The following is a 22,909-nucleotide window of genomic DNA, read 5'->3' as shown; positions in this document are numbered from 1 at the left end:
TTACGCAGCGTACGCGAGAAAACACGATCCACACGCGGCTCACGGGAGCACGTCGGTGTCCGCGCAATGTCTACGGAAGGAAACGTGGTCCGCTCGTTCTCAAGTTAATGACGATGATGAAGGTGTGTGTTTGTGTGTGTGTGTGTGTGTGTCCTCATGTGGCAGGTCACTATAGGACAGTAGTGCAGACATCATGAGCCTATGCAGGATGTTTTCACCAGTGACATTTAAGTTGTAGGCGATATTATATTTGTTATTTTCTTTTATATTTCACGTCGGGAGAATAATTTCCAAGACACAAATGTGTTTTTACCTGTGCACTGCTGCCTCTGTTCTACTGGCTCTTCGACCTCGTCCACTGTGTGACTGACGCTGCCAACGTTAACATGAAGTTTACATCGCTCTTACTGCGCGCGTTTTGTGTGGGTTTCCGACAGTGAGTGGAATTACCGAAATAAAAAAAATTTATAAATGTGTTTTTTTGTGTGTGTGTGTTGTTGTCCCAACAACACATAAAAACAGGTTTTATAATAAAGCAACTCGTATACAGAAACACAAAAGTTTTATATATATATATATATATATATATATATATATATATATATATATATATAATCAAGAAGTGCACATTAGCGTACTAGTTGCTGTTTACTGTCACAGCAAAACTCTGAAGAGGCCTTCTCCATAACCGTGCCAAGATCTGACTATGCAAATTAAAGCTGTGCTCAGACTTGTGCACAAAACTGGGACTAAACACACACCTAAACCAGGAACTAAACCAGGACTAGAACAGGACCAAACCAAGACCAAACCAAGTCTATGTCAGGACTAGAACAGGAACAAACCAGGTCTAAGTCAGGACTAGAACAGGACCAAAACAAGTCTACGTCAGGACTAGAACAGAACCAAACCAAGTCTACATCTGGACAAGAACAGGTCCAAAACAAGTCTACGTCAGGACTAGAACAGAACCAAACCAAGTCTACATCTGGACAAGAACAGGACCAAACCAAGTCTACATCAGGACTAGAACAGAACCAAACCAAGTCTACATCAGGACTAAAATGGGACCAAACCAAGTCTGCATCAGGACTAGAACAGAACCAAACCAAGTCTACATCAGGACAAGAACAGGACCAAACCAAGTCTACATCAGGACTAGAACAGAACCAAACCAAGTCTACATCAGGACTAAAACGGGACCAAACCAAGTCTGCATCAGGACTAGAACAGGACCAAACCAGGACTACATCAGGACTAGAACAGAACCAAACCAAGTCTACATCAGGACTAGAACAGGACCAAACCAAGTCTACATCAGGACTAGAACAGGACCAAACCAAGTCTACATCAGGACAAGAACAGGACCAAACCAAGTCTACATCAATCAGGACAAACAGCACCAAACCAAGTCTACATCAGGACAAGAACAGCACCAAACCAAGTCTACGTCAGGACTAGAACAGGACCAAACCAAGTCTACATCAGGACTAGAACAGGACCAAACCAGGTCTACATCAGGACAAGAACAGGACCAAACCAAGTCTACATCAGGACTAAAACAGGACTTTTCTCCTTGGAGATGTTATTGCTTTGTCTGGAATGTTCCACAGTATGGCATTAAACCTTTCTATCTTCATGGAGACCAAACCAGACCAAGTTCCAGGTCAGATCTGTGGAGAGGTGACCCAGGTCACAGTCACACTGTTTATTTTTCTATGCATTTTTGAGCTATAAATCCACCTGTAATTCAATATATGTAAAGTAGAGCTGTTTAATGTCACACTGTGGAACATTCTAGGCTGACATCTCCATAGAAACAAGCAGGCAATGAACCCCCAATCAAAAAGTTACACAGTGCACATTTAACAAAAAAGGAACCATGTTTTATGACCGTTTAAACATTAATTGAAGGTAAAGGAGTTGTCATATATATTAATGTTGTTGACACTATGGTTGCTAGGTAACACTTCTACCTCTACATATGTCAAATTCGCTGCCCTATAGGGGTGTAATGATATTCAAGTCTCATGATACGATATCGTCTCAGTATGAACTAGGGCTGGGCGATATGGATCAAAAAATATATCTCGATATATTTTGCTATATCTCGATATACGATATATATCTCAATATATGTTCAAGAAAAAATAACCCCCCTAAAATTGAAAACTGCAAAAACAAATATGCCAAATTCCACAAGGTCTTTTTTTTTTTTATTGAAGTGTAAGAGGTCGGCAGTTCATATAGGAACATTTAAGATGACAAAAAACCCTAATTACGTAAATAATAATTTAACTGTAAAATAAAAGAAATAATACATATTTCCTTCTTTTCATTCATAAATAAAACAACTCAACACAAGCTCATCTTTGCATTAACTCTGTTATCCAGACCAGAACCAAGACCAGGAGCTCCTTTAGCAGAGGAAGCTCAGGAGGTTCCTTATTTTAACAGACCCATGTTCCTATCCAGCAGTAAGGAGCTCTGAGGTTTCCCACAATCCACTGCAGATCAAACCCAACGATTCCAAGCACTGTTGTACAAGTGACACTGCAGCAGATTATTTATTAAAATCTTCTGCATAAATAAACTTTACATGACTGAACTTTACAATATATAAAGCATAACGACTCTAGAGCCACATTAGCCTGTTTGCGCACGTGTTTACATTTTACAGAAACGAAACTTAAGTGCATGGTTAATTTGCATAAACAGCGCACTCCACGTGCCGCTCATGCGGTTTAGCTCCTTTCGGGCTAAAGGACGAGACTCGGTGGAATGTGAGGATGTGCTGCTGATGACCTTGAAGCTTTTCACTGGCACCAACTTTCGGTGTTCACGGTGGTAGTGAGGAGTGAAGGAGACAAGAGCGAACAAAATCAGGGAGACGGGGGCGCGCGGAGGCGACTAGAGAGAAGACAAACAAGCGAAGCGGCAAAATCAAAATTGAATATAAGCATTATATCGATATATACGATATGTCCGAATTCATATTCGAGTTTAAAAAATATCTCGATATATTTAAAATATCGATATATCGCCCACCCCTACTATGAACCTCACGGTGCGATATTTTTTGCGATATCGTGGGAAAGCTCACGATATGATGTGGAGGCTCATGATTAGGGATGTAACGATATCCAAATCTCTTAGTACGATATTTTCCCAATATACATCTCACAGTACAATATTTATTACGATGTTTTGTGAAGACTAAACTGTGAAAATGCTACTTTTTCCTCTTAAAATGCCTTGAGAAGACTTAATCCAAAGAACTAAGACTTAAAAGTGTTAGAACTGTTATTTCTTCATGTAGTCTGCACTGAAATGGAGCAAAGGATCATGGTCTATGTAGTTCTCTGTGTCTTTTTTTGAGCTATTTCTGCACCATAACTCTTCATTTAAACAAAGACACTTGTAATTCGATATATTGTGATGGTCCACGATATTATTGTGAGAACTTTGACGATATGATATCACGATATTTCGGTTATTGTTACATCCCTACTGCCCAACCATGAAGTAAAATTGGAAACTTTACCAAATGAAAAGTAGGGAAATCTTGGTAAAATTTTGTAAAATCTAAGACGTTGAGATTGAAGCGTCCGTCAGTTGGAGTTTGGGATGTGCAGCTGTGCCTCTGGTAAATGTGAATCCTGTCTGATCCTGCGCGGAGATGATGAAAGAGAAAACGCCGAACCAATTCAAAGACATGTTTCTGCACATTTTCAAACAAGATCAAACACAGAAGAAATGTCCAAAAGGAGTGACTCGGACTAGCTCCCGTTAGCGCTATCTCCCGTTAGCGCTATCTCCCGTTAGCGCTAGCTCCCGTTAGCCTGGGCAAACGCAGCCTCCGTAATGTTATGTCAGCAAATGAGTTCGGGATGATTTGTTTTGGCAACCACAAAAGAATCGCACGCAGAGGAATTTTACACAATGGAATTTCAATAGTTATGTCGTTGGCCTGCTACATTACAGCCTTTTACAGCTTTCACTTTACAAGGAAAATCATTATAAACTCATCAGGCTTATGTAAATCATTGCTGTGTGATTCTAACGGAAGGTACTACTCTGTCTGAAGCTCTGTTACGCAAGTGAGACTTTAATTTGAGCTTTGTTTCGACACAATCTGACCAGAAATAGGCGACTTAGCTGGAACTACAACAGGTTTTTCAATGAGTCACTTTCAGTTTTGTGTTGAAAATCACATCTTTTTTTTTTTTATGATTCTCTAATTTTGATTTAATTTGGTGGGATAATACGTGTTGTGAAAATAAATTACAGTTTTACACAAATCAAGAAGCAGTTTGTGAGTTGAAAATTGTGTGGAAAATTACGGTTCTAAACAGGCCCGTCGACAGACATTTGAGGGGCCTGGGGCAAAAAGAGTCACATCGGCCCCCCCTCTAATATAAATGAATGCTTCCAGACCAACGGTATTGTATACGATACCTGGGAACTGCATAGAACATTCCATTCATAAAAGATAGAACCTTACTTTTTTCCCTTGAAAAGCTGAGAGCTGTGGCTTTCTGAGCATATTTTGAGTTTACTTATAGACTTGATATTTTGTACTTTTGTAGCTGATTTTTTATGTCCAAAAAGTAGTTTATACAGGTTTGCTGTGTTTTTTGTATGAAAGAGTGAATTTTCTTTTTTTTTTTTTTTTGTATTTCTGTTCCTGTAGCTTTTATTACAGCCATATGACACAACTACAGCAGCAGATTGTGAAATAACAGATTGTACTGTAACAAAGGATGTATAACACTAGGGCTGGTATCATTAAGAAGTTGCCGATACGATACATAGGCCACGATACGATACATATCTCGATACAGTGCACTTTTGATTTGATACGATATATTTCAAATTTATTCAATACAATTCAATAAAAATAAAGGCTAAATCATGCCTGTGATACTAAAAGTCTTTATTAAACCACTTCTTGTTTAAAGTTCATATGAAACAGAAACGTTTTAATCCTTAAAAACAAATGTCAAATGTGTCACATAAATGAGTTTCCATCCTCAAAACAAGCAACAAAACTGTAGCTCTGTAACTAAATAATTAAGTAAAATTAACCAAAAAATACAACAGCCCACGATATCAATACTGTATCATCACATTAAACGATACGATATATCGATATTTCAATATTTTTGCTCACCACTACATAAGACTTTATTGGGGGGGAGTTTTAATGGCAAAATTAAGAAAAGTACAACACAATTTACACAAGAAATACTTTTTCTGACACTTTAAATCCTGATTTCTACAAAATAAAGATGCTTTGTTATCATTTTATTTGTCAAATCATCATTTCTGTGTACATTCATAGAGTTTTAGCCCGGATGACAGGTGACCATTATGGAATTCCCTAGCATTATGTCATAATTTCCAACCAGGAAGCAGAATTTGAATTTGATTTGACTATTTTATTTATTGAAATCACGCAGGTCTGCTTTTACCGTGCACCTTTAAAAGAACCGTGTGAGAAATGTTGGGTTTGAGCAGTTTCTGATAATAGCCCAAAAAGTGGAAGAACAGGCTGATACAGGTTTGGGTGTAGTCTTTTCCTCACAAGATTAGAGCCTCACAAAACAATCTGGAAGAAAGACACGTGAAGCAGCCGTGTTTAAGCTCCGGTATTGTCCTGTGTATGCAGTATTCACACTGGAGGGTCAAGTACTCAAGTAAAAGTACAGATACGGGGGGCAAAAGATTACTCAAGTAAAAGTAGTAAAAATATCACATGAAATAATCGACTGTTAACGTACCTGTTTAAAAATGTAAAAGTATTTTGCAGATATTTTTTAAGAACAATTAAAGCATCAAATGTAGTGATTTTGTTAAAGAATTTAGATCATTTTAAAACATTCAATCAATTTCTTAATTTTTGTGTTTTTGTGTATTTAGTTTGGAATGATAACTCAAAAATTAAATGGTCTCAAACCATAAAGAAAAGTACTTTTATCTTTTCAGTACTGTATAGAAAGTACATACATGCTCTCAAATGTAATGAAGTAAAAGTAAAATGTATCCACTGTAAAATGTTCTTAAAGTAAAGTACAGATACCTAAAAATTGCACTTTCTTCACTCTTGTACTTTATCTTGTTGCATTGCACCACTGCTTATTCTTGCTACTTGCTAAAATGGAATCATATAAAGTTGACCTATTTTTGACCCCAAGCTGTTTGGGTTCTAATTTGGTGTTTTGTGTTGCCAGTTTCAATGGTGAAATCCAGTTGGTTTAAATGGTCTAAAATGCCTCTTTCTGATCTGAATGAATCCTCACTCTGTGCTAGTGCAGCCTCTGCAGCTCAGGGAGGGAATTCTGGAGGTTCTGAGCTTCACATGAGACCTGAACATAAACGGAGAATGAGAAACACTTGGATGTGTTTATCTGCAGTTGAAGGATCTGGAGACACAGTGTCAAGTGCTGATGACATGTTGGACTACACATTTCACAAAAACACAGTTAAGATCATTCTATTTAAGATTTTACTTTTCTTTTCCCAGTTTGGCGATTTTAGATTTAAAATTGTACTTTCTAGTTGGAAATTGAAATTGAAACATCACACTAGGGAATTCCATAACTGTTACCTTAAACAGGGCCACTTGAGTGGGAGACCGCTGGGAAAATCAGGTGCCACAGGACAGGGGCCAGTCACAAAAACTCGCCGTTGTGTCCTTAGGCAAGACACTGTACCCATATTTCCAAGTATGAAAGTGGTGTGTGTGAGTGATGGTGGTGATCGGAGGCAGCCGCGCTTCTATCAGCTGTGGCTAAAAAAGTAGTTTACCAACAAGCGAGTGTGTAGTGAATGAATAATGCTCTGCAAAGCGTCTTTGTGACATACATCTGTGAAAAGTGCTATATAGGGATGGGCATGATTAGTCGATTAATCGATAATTGATCATTAAGAATTTCATCGATTACGTTCATTTTAATCGACAAACCGAATGTAGGTTGCTGTGCGTAGTGTAGGGTGACTAAACGGGTCCGTACAAGGAGCGAGCAGACACAAACGACAAAAAAGTCGGTCAGTCTGCAACACGCCGAAGTGAAAATGCACATTTAACAATGACTTGTACAAGAAATTCCACACTTTCCTTTGCGTTCGGGTCAAGTGTGAGTCCATGTGCACAGTGCACAAAACAGCACATATGTTTCGGTGTCCATTGGGAAAAAGTTTTGCCAGGTGAGAGTTGCGAAATGTCGATGACGGGTCTCCACCTCCGACCCCCGTACGGTGTCCTGGTTTTGACAAACGCAAATATGGTCACACTAACCTGTATTCCACTGAGTCATGTCGCATCAGCGCATAAGAGCTATTTTTTTTTCTTTGCTTAATTTATGCAAATTAGCCATGCGGTTTTAAGTTTCGTTTCTGTGAGATTTACACAAAGCTGCATTAAATGGGCTGATGTGGCTCTAGAGTGGTTACGGTTTATATGTCGTCAAGTTGAATTTATTTATGCAGATTAGTAGTGCAGATAGTAATAATAATGATGATAAATTTTAATATAAAAAACGTTAATGATTAATCGATAATCGATCGTTAATTCTCTCGACGATCGATTAAGAAAATTTTATCGAATGCCCATCCCTAGTGCTATATAAATAAAAACATACTTCCCTAGCAACTATACTGTAAGTTGGCCAAAGCTACTCTAAAGTACACTTACATTATGATTTGATTTATAAAAACACAAGGAAAACACCTTTATTTTGATGAAATCATGTTAAAGTACCATATTTTCCGGGCTATTAGACGCGCTCTTAAACCTCCAACCGCATCAAAAAACGACTGTGCGTCCCACAATCCAGAGCGCGCTATACACGAATCCACTCAGGTGTCCCAGCACGACTTCAGCAAACTACAAAGCCGCACCACCCACAGCGCATGCGAACACACACGGAGCAGACAGCGACCGCGAAGCAAAAAACTCCCACAGCCACACTCATCACTCCACGCCGATGAAGAACGGAACGGAGGAACGAACCGAAAAATTTAGCGCAACGTGCCGCTTCTAGACACAACTGAACAACTGAGTCACTGCGAGCACGCCGACAATCCAGCGGTCCCAGACAGCACCCTCCCTACACGCCACAACTGAACGAAGCCCAGAGCCACCGTGAACGCCACAAACAAACAAAACCACTCACCCATCACACTGTTGTGTTTCCTTTAAAGTCCGGTGCAGTTTATTTGTGAAAAAAGTTTGAAAATAGACCATTCTATGACAGCGCGCCTTACAATCCAGAGCGCCTAATAGTGCGGAAAATATGGGAACAGAAAAAAGTTATTCTTGCGTGTAAATTGTGCAGGACTTTTGGATAGAATTCTCCCTAGTTTGATATGTTTAGAAATAGATATGTTAATGTGTTTAGAACTCTTTTCATTTTCAATGTTTCTTCACAAATTTCTGATTGGTGTAAATCTAACATTTATATTTACAGATATAATCCCACCAAATTAAGTCGAAACTAGAGAATCATAAAAACCTGTCGTACGCTCTTTGACACTGTAACAATGCAGGTTACATAATGTTTCTTTAAAAATCCAAGCATTGTTATGTCATGCTTTCTGTGTAGCTTTCTATACTTATACTTCGCATTGTTCTAGCAGAGCAGAACAGGTTCAATAAGGTTATAAATAACTGTCAGTGTAAATGATGCTTTGACGTGAAGAAAGACTCAAGTAAAACTGCAGAGACTTTTAAAGCAACCACCTCATGACATCAGCACGTGCAACAGACCCATTCTCGCTCTGTATACCGAATAATAATGCCTTAATTAGCACTCGATTACATTTACTTGAGCGTGTTTTTTTCCCGGACACCTACTACTACTACTAGAGTCATGTTTCTCACTGAAGTAAAAGTACCGGTTTACAGGAGCCATTTTTAGGACTTGTCAGCATTCAGAAGATTAGAGCATTTTGTTTTGAGTTGATAATTGCTACGGCAACAGCACAGATCAGCACGTGGATAATGATTTACAAATAGTGCGTTTTTTCATCTGACTTCCTGGTTGGAAACGGGCAGCATGTATGACATAACCTACAGAGGTAATCCCACAACTGTTACCTAGCAACCATAATGCAAACAAGGGCCAAAATGTGTCTAACTGCACTATAGTTATGATTAGAATAAGAAAAGCTTTATTTTATTTTAAAATATAGTGAAGATGATCAAGCTTGTGATGTAATGTGATGTTTGATCAAAAGTCACTTTGTTGGAATTAGAATAAAAGTTTTATAATGGTTACATGGGACAAGCTGATTTCAACACGGGGAGGGTCTTCATCACTGAGCTCGTTTTAAAGGGGTATGGGCCGAATTTTGATCACGATTTCAATTTGTGTGTCAAACGATCTCCAACCTCATATAATCGAGCTGAAACGATAAAGCTTGACAAAGTTTATTTTTCTATGTCATTATATTTTAAATAACAGCTGGATATATAGTTTATTTTAGATACATTTATGTTTTTCTGCCTTATTTCATGTTCAAAGTATATTTGATTCATTTTATGCTTTATACATCACAAAACTGCTCAAAAGTTCATATTTGTTAGACTGATTCATCAGCTGGTTTCACTTTGTAGAAACCGTCTGACCTCGCAGCGTTAGGATTCGTTCGCGCGACGGTAGGCAGGTACTTTTTTTATTTAACCACTCGCTGCTATTTGGTCGTGACGTATGTAATGTGCCGCTAATGAGGCTAACTGGTATACTAAAATTTTCCCAAATCCCGTAGGAAGAAGGACACTAACGTCTTTCCCCTTGATAAAATTCACCAAACATTCTCTTTGTTCCGGCTTTAAATCCTCGATCTCAGGAATCGTTGACAACACTGAATATATGGCTCTTTGCTGATTGGCTAGTGCCTGATCTTGCACTTCCGGGGTTTTTGTGAACCGTCTAGTGTATTCTGATTCCTGACCTAGACGCTGGAGAGAAATGAAATTGAGCAGAGGCACTAGGGCCAGCCTGGTTACATATTTGTAGCCTATATTTATTTTCAATTTGAAAGTTTTGTGTAAATTATCAATAACAAAGTGGGTTTTTTTTTTTATTATTTTTGAGAGAGAGAGAAATGCTGAATAAATGCATAATGTACCTAAAAAATAAAATAAAAAATAATCGTTTGAATAGTCGTGATTTCAATATTGATCAAAATAATTGTGATAATGATTTTTTCCATAATGGAGCAGCCCTGGGTTGTGCGCTCATGTGACCTAAAGTATGTGACTACAAATCACAGAGAAGAAAAACACTTTAAAAATTTACAACTTTTTTGTAAATAAGTTGAAGCTTTATATGTTAACAGAAGTGATAAGTGAGCTACTGTGTCCAGATAATTTCCCTTGTGGATCAATAAAGTTTGTCTAAGTCTACAAGGTTCCCACGGTCATGGAAATCCTGGAAAAGTCATGGAAATTTGTAAATTCAATGAAAGTTTTGAACAAGTCATGGAATTTTCATTTCTCTTTCACGCAACTCCAGTGTTCCGTTAAGTCTCATGAGGCTGTTATTTTTTTTTTTCCCAAACGTCTGCGCCTTTTGTTTAAAAGAGATGACAATAAATGCACTGACAGGATTTTGAATGCTAAAAAACTAATTCCAAACCATAAGGTGAGTGGAAAGGGTTAACATTTCATATTTAGCCCTAAAAGTCTGATCAGTTCTACACATGTAGGTGCCATAAAGTCATGGAAAATTCACTTTAGGTTGTGGAAAAGTCATGGAAAAGTTTTGAAATTTTGTCAGTGAAAAAGAGTCTTAAGTACCGTTTACACATAAAACACAGTGAATAACAATAAGTAAATATGTCAACACTGGAGAATATTTGGAAGCAAGCCCACAGAACTTTATTTTGTTTTTTGTTTTGGGATTCTGTTTTAGAACTCAGTGCTACTTCCTGTATTTATCTTTTTCTTCTCCACGTTTCCCCACAAACTGTCACTTAACTGATGTAAAACTATGTGAAATATTTACCACAGACACTACCCCACCAAACCAAGTCAGAAGTACAAAAAACATGAAGACCTGTCGTAAGGATTTGAACTATCTGAACCCCCCTCCTTCCTTATTCATTTGACTCCCGGTGCAGTCGTCCTGTCTCCTTACAAACCGCTTTGGTATTCCAGTGCGAAAAGGCTATCTCGGCCGCTCCGCTCCGATTGGCCGAGGGGCGTTCGGGGGCGGGGCTTACGGGGGCAGGTCCGCAGACGGCACACACACACTCACACACACACACACAGAGACGCCGCTTCTGTCACTGCACTGCTCTCATAGATCACTGGAATATTCGTGGATTAAAGTGGGACTAGTATGAGTGGACAGGCTGCAGCGGTGAATGGAGATCGCTGGACCCGCGGTAAAGCTGATTTTGTCGATTTAAAACGCATTTATTTGGGGTTCACATTACAAATTTGACATTTCTTCAAGCTTTTCCTGGTTGGGTTGAGTTTGGAGTTTGCACTAGTATAACAAGGAAGGATAGGTTCACTGCATATCTTCTTTAAACTTCACTTAAAGCTGCACTGTGTCACTTTTTAGCTGCTTATTATTGATTTGGCTGGAATTTTCCACAGTATGACAGTCAAAGCAAAACCACCATGTTATAGGTTATTCAGAGCTATGGAGAGGCAAGCCCGATCACCATAGCATATCTTTATCTCAAGGTAATGATATAAAAAATTTGCCGGATTCATCAGACGGTTTCACTTCGTAGAAACCGTCTGACCTCGCATCGTTAGGATTTGTTCGCTCGACGGTAGGCGGGTAATTTTTTTATTTAACCAATCGCTGCTATTTGGTCTAACGAGGCTAACTGGTATATTAAGCTTTTCCCAAATCTCTTAGGAAGGACAATAACGTCTTTCCCCTTGATAAAATTCACCAAACATTCTCTTTGTTCCGACTTTAAATCCTCGATCTCGTGAATCGTTGCAAACACAGAATGTCAGGCTCTTTGCTGATTGGCTGGTGCCTGAACTTGCTATTCCAATTCCTGACCTAGTCTCTGGAGAGAATTGAAATTGAGCAGAGTAAAACAAAAAAATACCTGTAATTGATACATATTTAGGAATTTGTAAACTATATTGTTCGAAATGGACTCTTGTGAGCTTTAAGACAAGTTAGAATGTTGTTATCTCTAGGAAAACAGACCTGGAGTTGTGTTTTGTTTCATTCTTGCATATTTGAGTCATTTTCAAGTTAAAGTTCAAGCTCCTTTTCCGTTTAGTTCAGTAGAAATTGACAATTCCAGAGCTGAAATGATCCAAATGATTCTAGTGAAGGTGTGTGGAGTTTAAAAACACAGTGGAGCACTTGCTGTATTCCCACATGACATCACAAGGTGGAACAGAGTGTTTTCTGTTTAATAGAACTCAGCAGAATTTGTGTGTTAAACGTGTGTAAATGAAACAAAACACAACTGTGGGTCTGTTCGTGATGAGGAAACATTAGAACATAAATCAGAAAATATCATGGTATAGGAGCTTTAATCTTTGGACATCGTTACCATAGTATTTAATTTTCTATTGTATATTTATAAGTAATGCACATATTGTTGCTAATGCATAGTGAAATCCAAACTGTATAACCTTTCTGGTGTAGGACACACCACCTGCTCTGCCTGGAATGTTCCACAGTATGGCATATATCTATCTCACATTTATTCAATTACAGGTGTTTTATGGGTAAAGAAACACCCTTCAAGTGCACCTGCTCGTCTCCATGGACACAGAATAGCTTCATGCCGTACTGTGGAATCATAGTGCAAGTTGATTTTTAACAATGGGAAATGAAAACCCACATGAGTTTATCTCTAAACTAAAGTCCTGATGAGTTCATTAGTGAATTTGACGGCTCTTATTCCCCTGCACGTGCAGCTCCCGTCTGTGTGTCGACTCTGTGACTCTGTGAAGGATCCAGCTCCACATGTGCACTTTATGTCTTTATTATGTCAGTCTGTGTCTGTGCTGCTTCACTCTCCTCTCTATCTCTGTCTCTGTCTCTCTGTGTCTGTCTGTGTCTCTGTGTGTCTGTGTGTCTGTCTGTGTCTCTGTGTGTCTCTGTGTGTCTGTATCTGTGTGTCTGTGTCTGTGTGTCTGTCTGTGTCTGTCTCTGTGTGTCTGTCTGTGTCTGTCTCTGTGTCTGTCTCTGTGTGTCTGTCTGTGTCTCTGTGTGTGTCTGTGTGTCTGTCTGTGTCTCTGTGTGTGTCTGTGTCTGTCTCTGTGTGTCTCTGTGTCTGTGTCTCTGTGTGTCTGTCTGTGTCTGTCTCTGTGTGTCTGTCTGTGTCTCTCTGTGTGTCTCTGTGTGTCTGTCTGTGTCTCTGTGTGTGTCTGTGTCTGTGTCTCTGTGTGTGTGTCTGTGTCTGTCTCTGTGTGTGTGTCTGTCTGTGTCTGTGTCTCTGTGTGTCTGTCTGTGTGTCTGTCTCTGTGTGTCTCTGTGTGTCTCTGTGTGTCTGTCTGTGTCTCTGTCTGTGTCTCTGTGTGTCTCTGTGTGTCTCTGTGTGTCTCTGTGTGTCTCTGTGTGTCTCTGTGTGTCTCTGTGTGTCTGTCTGTATGTCTGTCTGTGAGTAGTTTGGGAGCAGAGTTTGTGTGCAGACATGTCTGGGCACTGGCCCAGTATCGGTATGTACCACACAGAAGACTGCTCTGCTCAGAGTCTGAGGGCTTCAGCTCTGTGCAAATACGTCTCAACTTTATCACAGAGGAAGTCATTAGACTTAAAGCAACACTGTGGAACTTTCAGGCAGTGGCGCGTTACCTGTGTGATTCCAGGAAGATAAAAACACACTTTCTCCATGGTGATACATCCTGTATGTTTATGTCATACTGTGGATGTAAACCAGGAGGAGGTGCTCCCCCAGGCCTCATAAGAGTCAGGTTTGTGGAGATGCCAGCCCACTGTAAAGACATAGGTTTTATTAGTGCATTAGTGTGAGTGTTGGTGATGGAGGGCAGCCTCGCTTCTGTCAGTCTGCCCCAGGGCAGCTCTGACTACTTAAGTATCCGCACTGTATTTAGTTTTTCTACTTTTTGTTCTTTTCAGAGAAATATTATTATTATTATTATTATTATTATTATTACAGTGACTGATTAATTATTCAGGCCACTACATTTGACTTCTACTTGTGTATTATTTGCAGTTCCATGTATACTCTCGTGTGCACTTCAGAGCTTGGTTTGAAGTTGAGGTGGTGATGATCTTTGTTGTGAAACAGCTCAGATGCAGCCTGTTGTTCTGCTGTGTCTCTGTAATCTCTCTTATTACTGGGCTCATTCACATGAGACAAACTGGCACAAAGTTCAAAGTCTGTTGTGTCCGCCCATGTCGACTAAAACGACTTGTCTTGTTTTGGGAGCATTATTCTATTGTGCTTTGCTATTCATTGGTGTAATTGTTGACTTTAGGACATAAGACTATAATGTGGCACATTTGAGGGCCCAGTGCTTAAAGTTGCACTGCATAACCTTTGAGGTGTGTCTCCATGGAGATGTTATTGTCATGGTTATCCACACTATGGCATTACAGACATTTTATTGCATTTGTGATTAAGATTTTTAAGTTTTTTATTCCTAGAAATACCTTTAAAAAACTGACATTTTTACTGTGAGTGGAGCTCCACTGATCTGACCTGTAATTTGGCCTGATGGCGTCACCTGCTTGTCTCCATGGAGACACATATGTTTAATGTCCTACTGTGGAACCTTCAAGGCAAATAATCAACACTATGACAAGGTGGTGGCTCCTCTCCCAGAAATGTTCCATACTTCTGAAACATTTTCTCATGTACCACTCCTTGACAAATGAGGGATTAGACCTGGGTTAGACCTGCTTTAGTCCTCTTTTAGTCCTCTTTTAGTCCTCTTTTAGTCCTCTTTTAGTCCTGTCTTTTGTGCAGCTCTTAATGGTGTTCTGGCTCTACAACAGCCACTATCAACAGACCTGGGCTAGTCCTGGTCCTGGTGTTCAGTATCAGAGGTTTTTAGACCTGATTTACATCCTATTTAGACCTGGTTTAGACCTGCTTTAGACCTGGTTTAGATCAGGTTTAGACCAGGTTTAATCCTGATTTAAGCCTGATTTGGACCTGCTTTAGTTTTAGTTTTTCCTATTTACATTCTGGTCTGCAGTGGTTAGTATTGGAGTTTTAGTTAATGCTGGTTTGGTCCTGGTTTAGTCCTGGTTTAGTCCTGGTTTAGACCTCTAGTTTACACCTGGCTTTAGGAGGCTTCTATGGCATGTTCATGGTCTGTATCAGAGTTTTGGTTTAGTCCTGCTTTAGTCTTTGTTTAGTCTACATCTCCAAAGCTCAATAGGCTCTGTTCCACCTTGTGATGTCACACAACTGTAGTTTATGGGACAGTTGTGTTTACCTTTTTGTTTAGAAGAGATTGGCAATTCCAGGGTTTAAATTATCCAAATGATTCTAGTGAAGGTGTATGAGGTCAGTGGAGCTCTTTCTGTTTTACCACATGACATCACAAGGTGGAACGGAGTGTTTTCTGTTTGAAAGTCAGTAATGCAGGGTTTCTGTGTTAAACATGTTTGAATGAAGCAAAATACAACTCCAGGTCTGTTTATGACGAGGGAACAACATTAGAACATAGATCAGAAGACATTTTAGTACAGGCCCTTTTAATCTCCTTAAAAAGAAGAAGATAAAATGTTGATGTCAAAGCTAAATGTTCAGTATCTGAGCATTATCTCTGATCTCAGTGTGAGTCCTGATCTCCTGTGATGAGGCTGGAGCGAGTCAGAGCCACGGGAGGAGCTGGAATGTGGAGCATTTCCACCGAACACAGACTCCGCCCTCCTCCTCTACCTCCTCTACCTCCTCTACTGCACACTAAAAGTTGCTCTGAGCCCTCCTCTGCTGCACTCTAACACCCACACTGGGCACAATACACACTACATTCTGTTCGAATCCAGAAGTGTCTGGAACTGGACCACAGAGCATGAAAAACCTCTGTCCTAACTTCAGATGATCCAACCACAGACACTTTTATCACACGTCCCTCAACTGTGGAAGACATCTCTTCTCCAAAATTCTCATTAAACATTCAACTAAATCTTAATTCTTTTACCTGAAATAAGTCTCGTGCTTCGATTGTTGATTCTGTAAAAATCTGCACTATTTCTGAGTCTTTATGTGAACTTTCCTCCTGTTTTACATTTTTAAGTTACCACGTTTGTTTTAGAAGCAAACAGAGCATGCTTCTCTCTGATTGGTTAATCCACCTGTCAGTCACACCGTCTGAAATTAGGGAGACAAGATACAGCTCCAGATCCACTCATCTTTGTAAAGTTTGTCAAAGAGTGTGGTTCTGCCTGGTCAGGTAATCGCACCACTGTCCAGACAACTGTGATTTTTGTGACATTGTGCCTAGAAGAATTGACCAAAAGAGTGAAATCTGAACTGACAATGAAAACAAGTATCCCATTTCAGAACATGTTTGTGCACATCTAAACTACAGGGTTTGATGTTTTTCTGCAGAATAAAACAGGAGATTGAGGTGTTTGTGGAGGAGATAATGGCACTTAAAATTGTAGCCATTATGATGTGATAACTAATCAAATGTTTCTGATCCTGTTAGGATTAATCGTGCAGACACTGTGCATTTTTGTAATGTAATACATTCATTCAAAAAATGTCTTGCCCCAGGAGAGGTGTGTTGTAAAACCAGCTCTTGTGGTCAGAGTTAGTCCTCTGTGTTCTGTCTGCATCTATTATAAAGCATTTTTATTGTCTGCAAACCAGAAAGTAAGGCATGCTCGGGTAGCATGCTAATTATCATTGTTTGAAAGATGTGAAAAGCTCTTAGGAACTCATTGTGGTGAAGAATGATGATGCTAGAATGTGTTGGGAGTGTGAGAAATGACACTGGGCCAAACGTGTGTAAAATGAACTTGTTCTGTTTTTATGTTTTTCAAAGTGGAACAGTGTGTACGGCCTCGAATCGTCAGGAAATACAGGAAATACTGAAGTCAAGAGTGGAACACGTCCATGTAGGCATGTTTATGCTACTATGATCAAATATGGGGCTCAACATTTGCTGTGTGTAGCTTCTGGGTTGGTAGTTTGATTCCCACTGTGCACATTAAATGTGAAATGGCTTATCAAAGACTTGTGGATTATTGAAATAATGCTGTTATCAGAGCTCTGACTCTACCACCTTATTTTTTTCCACTGTAAATATTCCACTCTGCACTCTGAGCTGTGGTGTGAATAAAAACCCACTTAAGTGAAGTTTTTCGACTGAGCCTTCATTTTTTTAAACATTTATTTCGGACGAACCCATGACAATAATAATACTTATGATCACCTGTGGTCATGAGCTGTGGGTGATGGCTGAGAGGACAAGATGGGTCAGGGTCTGGGTTAGGCTGGACGCTCCCTCAGAGACAGTCACATAAGAGGAGCTCAGAACTGCTCCTCCCATGTGCCTATTGTTAGGTTCACCCACCTTTCCTAGAATGAACATGGTGTGATGAACCACTGATGGTCAGAGGGAACCATGGCACAGATCAACAGTGTCACTTCCATTAGTCTGCCTTAGGGTGACTGTGGCTCCAACACAGGCTCACTAGAGCGGCTCCCACAGGTTTCCCATCCCAAGTACTGACCAGGTCCAACCCTGCTCACAGATCAGGCTTAGAGAAGGACATATATTCACAACAGACTAATGTGTGCAGATGAAACGGCTCACACGACTCTTATTAGAGCAGAATGACACAAAAAAAAAACATTTTGTGATTTTTAAGTAAAGGCCTGATCCATGTTATAATGTTGTTTCCTCATCACAAACAGACCTGGAGTTGGGTTTTGTTTCATTCATACATGTCCAACACTGTACACACCCAGCACATTTAGGCCGAGTTCTCTCAAATGAAAAAAAATGTTCCACCTTGTGATGTCATGTGGTAATAGAGAAAGTTTTTCGCTGTGTTTTTAAACTCCACACACCTTCAGTAGAATCAGTTGGATAATTTCAGGCATCCAATTGTCAAACTCTACTGAACTAAAGTTAAAAGGAGCTGTTCACTCAAACGTGTGAATGAAACAAACACAACTTCAGGTCTGTTATTGCTGAGGTAACAACATTCTAACATCACTTGAAGCTCAGAAGAAACCATTTTGTGTAGCATAGGACTTTTAACAGTATTATTTTATTTCAAACTTTATTGCATTTGTCTTTTTTCCTATGCAGCACTGGGAATTTAACCTGCTGTGAACAAGGCCAGTCTGCACCCTGCTTCAAACTGGAGACATGAATCATCTCCCCATCAGTCTGTTCCTCCTTTAGCACTTTCTAAGAAACGATGCTTACTTTTGAGTCATTATTTTTGCCTCTGCCTTCCTAGAAAGTCCTCTGCTTCTCCAAGAGCCAGTTTTATTTGTAGTCGGACAAAATAATGATCTTGGTGTGGTTGTTGCTAAGGGCATTGTAGAAACAGATTATAGTTAAAAGAAAAACGTTCAGTGTTTAGATGTGGTTCCGTTAGCCCATGGTCTTCCTGGAAAAGCCCGAGGTGAAGTCTAGAGATTCTGTGAAGATATCCTTTGTCAATAGCACCAAAAAAATGTACACAGAGGTTAACTGTTTTTTTTCTCTTCAGGTTTTGGAGTGTTACGATACTCCAATTTCAAACTTGATTTCAGTATTAAAGGTGCACAGTGATACTTTAATGGTACATGCTTGTTTCCATGGAGATGTTATTGCTTTGTCTGGAATGTTTCACAGTATGGAATTTAACCTTCTGTGTATTCATGAAGACCAAAACAGACCAAGTTACAGGTCACATCAGTGGAGAGGCGACGCCGCTCACAGTCAGAACGCCTGTTTTCTAGGGATTTTTACTTGTAACTGAGTAAATGCAGTGGTAGATGAAGTACTCAATTTTGTTACTTAAGTAAAAGTACAGATACAGCGGCAAAAGATTACTCAAGCAAAGTAAAAATATCACATAAAACATATTTAAGTAAACGTATTGATTGAAGTACCTGTTTAAACTGTACTTTAAGAGTCAAAAATATTTTGCAGAGATTTTTTAGAAGATTAAAGTATTGAATGTAGTGATTTTGATTTTTAAAAATCGTTTATTTTAAGTGATTCAATTGATTAAAAAAAAAAAAATAAAGTGTATTTGGTTTTCTCAAAACTGGAACGTTAACTCAAATTAAATGTGCTATAAATTAGTCTCAGCCATTTCAGCAGGTCTCACATTGTAAAGAAAATACTTTATAATTTTCAGTCCAGATCTAAAATGTAGTGGAGTAGAAAGTACGGATACATGCTCTCAAAGTGAAGTAGAAGTAAAAAATATCCACTGCGAAATGTACTTAAGTAAAGTACAGATACTTAAAATTTGTACTTAAGTATTGTACTTTGACTTTTGTACTTCATTACCTTCTACACCTGAATAAATGTAAAGTAGAGGTGTTTAATGCTATACTGTGGAACATTCCAGGCAGAGCAATGACATCTCCATAGAAACAAGCAGCTTGTTTCCATGCCAATGTTAATGCTTGCCACAGTATAGCATTAGACTTATGGATCTTGCGTCTGTACAATGCCGTGTGTGTTTATGCTCAACAATACACTGAAAAACCTGCTTTCTTTCTGCATGTGGGATTGCCTCTCCACAGATCAGACCTGGAACTCTGCATTGCTTCGTCATCTGCTTTTCTCCATGGGTATAGACAACAGGGTCGCTGCAGTGTCTTAAAAGTCTTAAAAAGGTCTTAAATTTCATGTTCCTAAATTAAGGTCTTGAAAAGTCTTAAATTTCATTAGCCAATTTTTTTTTTTGTAAACACAACCAGGCTGCAGTGCAATGTTAAAAGGAGGAAAAAAAACAACAACAACAACAATGTGAAATCATGTAACGTGAATGAACGTCTAATTTGGAGTATGTGCAAACAATACTTTGGTTTCTGGCGCCGACGGCAATGAGTAAACAATCAGCAGAGTGGAGGAAGACGCTGGATGGATCATGGGGAAGTGTCTTTTTAATCCACAGTGGCTCTTCTATCTAGATGCAGTAGTTGGTTGGTCATTATTCGAATTGGATTTGGTGTATTTCGCCCACATAATGGGTGCGATGTTGGTCTTAATTTTCATTGAAGTGGTCTTAAAAAACTCTTAAAAAAGTTTTAAATTTGAGGTAGTCAAACCTGGGGATACCCTGGACAAGTTTAATACCATACTGTGTAACTTTCGAGGCAAAGTCATCTTCATGGAGGCAATTAAGTACAGGAGGGCCCGGTCAAGCAGAAGTAAACATCAAGGCCAAAAATTAAAAAGTTAATGCATCTGATATAAAAATGTATTGAACAGATACATATGTACTCTAGTTTATGAAACTGTTGACCTTTTTTCTGTACCATTTTTGGTTCTAAAGTTCCATACGTTTTAAACAGACCATGTATGAAACATGAACAAAATTTATTTCCCAAATTTCAAAGACCTGCAAATCATGTAAATAAATGGATGTATTTCATCATATCTTGTGTTATTCCATCTTTGAACTGTTGATGAAGGTACTTTTTTTTTTTTTTTTTTTATGTATTTAAAATGATAAAAATTTGCTTGGAAGGACTGACATATTTTATAGAAATAGTTTCCTTTCATTCTGAAGTAATATTAAAGTATTCCGAAGAAAAAAGTTGACAAATGATGTAAAATCCTGCACCTTCTACTTGCTTGAACAATTTTCCCTCCGTTACTTTTCCCTCCGTTACCATGACCTTTCTTAATAAAAAATCTCATTACTCAAAAAGTAAGAGGTTTTTCAACCTAATCTTGTACCATATGGTAGAAAACTATATGAAGCAAATATTCAAACCAGTTTGTTAAGGATATGGAAGTGAGAACCAAGAGTTATCACTGTTTGGATTTATTGCCCAAAAAGTGCTGCATATTTCATTCCCTCCATTACCGGAGTTTTAAAATTTTTTGTCAACAACTTGAAAGAATATCACAGGTTTAACTTTACCCTGTTGGAGTGTTAACTCTTTCCTACATTCTGATACTTTACTTATTTCAATAGTCCCTCTAGTTTCTGAATAAGAGACATTTGAATGTACAAAATCTGCCCCTGTTTCCCTCCGTTACTAATTGACCGGACCTAGAAGCCTCCATCAGAAAAGTTAATCAATGCACTTTTTAAAGAACAGACTTGATACTCAATACTAATACCACGGTGATAATAAAAAGTATTTCTTTAGACAACAGAATGTGATTTTCAACATTAAATCATAGTACTTATATCTGGTCTTATATGTGTGTAATCCCTCAGTGGTGCAGGTAGGTTCCATAGTTCTCCATGGGCGTTTACTGGTCTATGTTCTGATATAGCTCAACATCATTATACAGGAAAGATTCATTTCTGTCCTGTGAATGAGACCTTTTTTAGTCTCGATGTCTGCTCAAATGAATATCTACTTTCTGTAATTTTGACAACCCTACCATAATCAAATAGTTCCACTTCACATCAGTTTAAGGCATGGCTGATTTTTCTAAAGAGCAGACAACAAGAGTGCTTTTTGCGTTTTTTTTTTTTTTTTTAATTAATAGAACTGCATCCTCTTGAGCAGCACGAAAAATTATAATAATGAAATATTTTGTGTTCTGTTTTTTAACAAGATTTCTTTAAAGGTGCACTGTGTAACTTTTTGGTTGGAGGTCCGTCACCTGCTTGTTTCCATAGAGATGTCGTTGCTCTGCCTGGAATGTTCCACAGTGACATTAAACAGCTCTACTTTACATTTATTCAATTACAGATGAAAAAAACAGACATTCTGACTGTGAGCGGGGTCGCCTCTCCACAGATCTGACCTGTATCTTGGTCTGGTTTGGTCTCCATGAAGATAGTAAGGTTTAATGCCATACTGTGAAACATTCCAGACAAAGTAATAACATCTCCATAGAGACAAATGTTTAAAGGAACCTCCACCAGAAAAGTTACACAATGCACCTTTAAACAGCTAGAACTGTTCTGTAAAAAAAGTGAAGAGGTATTGTCACTTAAAACTCAACAATTTTGTGTAATTTTTTTAACTGACTGTTGCAATAATTAAAAGTAAAAGTAACTTTTCTGGTGTAGAGTCTGCCACCTGTTGTAATCACTTTGCTTGTAATATTCCAAAGTATGGTATAACACATTTCTGCACAGTTTTATTGCTTGAAAATGTAGTGAAATTGTAGTGAGTGGGTTCACCTCTCCACAGATCTGACTTGTAACTTGTAATTTCGGTCAAAGCAATAGCATCTCCATGGAAAACAAATTGCGAAGCCTCCATCCAAAACGTAGAGAGAATCAAGATTGTTTTGAACAACTATGACTGTAAAAAAAGTGGAGAGGTTTCATCATTTAAAGATGGCATATTGTGCTTGTGTCAGCTATTTTTATTTATGTATTTAGTCATTTATTACAAAATATACAGTCAACTATGAGGGGTCTCCAGCCTGTATCTCTGGAGCTGATAGTACAGTCCCTGACAAAAGTCTTGTCACTTATCCATTTTGTAGAAACAAAAGCTTATAACCTGACTTTAAATTAATCGATTGGTTTTAGAAATGTCTCATATGAAAGCTAAAACCCTCCCAAATTATGTTCAATATACTAAAATAAATTTGCTTCACTGAAGAAAGATTTATCATTTAATGAACACAGAAAGGTCAGATTTTGGCAAGACAAAAGTCTTGTGGCCTTGTCATATGATGCACCAATCCTAGATTACAGCCTCACCTGTGATCAGTTACTGATCAATCAATTAGTGGGTGTGTATAAAAGACCCCTAGCACACCAGACCTTCACATCAACTGCAACTTGACCTCTGACAGCATGCCTAAGATCCACCCTGAGACCAAAGT

The 22,909-nt window shown here is 38.7% G+C and overlaps 1 protein-coding gene across 3 annotated transcripts in view; it reads left to right on the top strand.

The window, feature by feature from the left end:
* The window catches only part of LOC110156286 (kinase suppressor of Ras 1-like), a 79,336-nt gene that overhangs the window by 23,232 nt on the left and 33,195 nt on the right, over nt 1-22,909 (top strand). The window contains exon 1 of one of the 3 annotated variants that reach the window (XM_055166792.1): nt 11,324-11,394. The exons of the other annotated variants lie outside the window; for them this stretch is intronic. Coding sequence (XP_055022767.1) covers nt 11,374-11,394 — 21 coding nt within the window. The 5' untranslated portion in view covers nt 11,324-11,373. Of the gene's footprint in view, nt 1-11,323; nt 11,395-22,909 lie in introns of those variants that run through there. 3 annotated transcript variants of the gene reach the window in all.

Source organism: Boleophthalmus pectinirostris, unplaced genomic scaffold, assembly GCF_026225935.1.
Source record: "Boleophthalmus pectinirostris isolate CB_2022bp ecotype Guang Dong unplaced genomic scaffold, ASM2622593v1 HiC_scaffold_9, whole genome shotgun sequence".
NCBI classification, from domain to species: Eukaryota; Metazoa; Chordata; class Actinopteri; order Gobiiformes; family Gobiidae; genus Boleophthalmus; species Boleophthalmus pectinirostris.
This window is presented reverse-complemented; position numbering and strand designations above follow the sequence as displayed.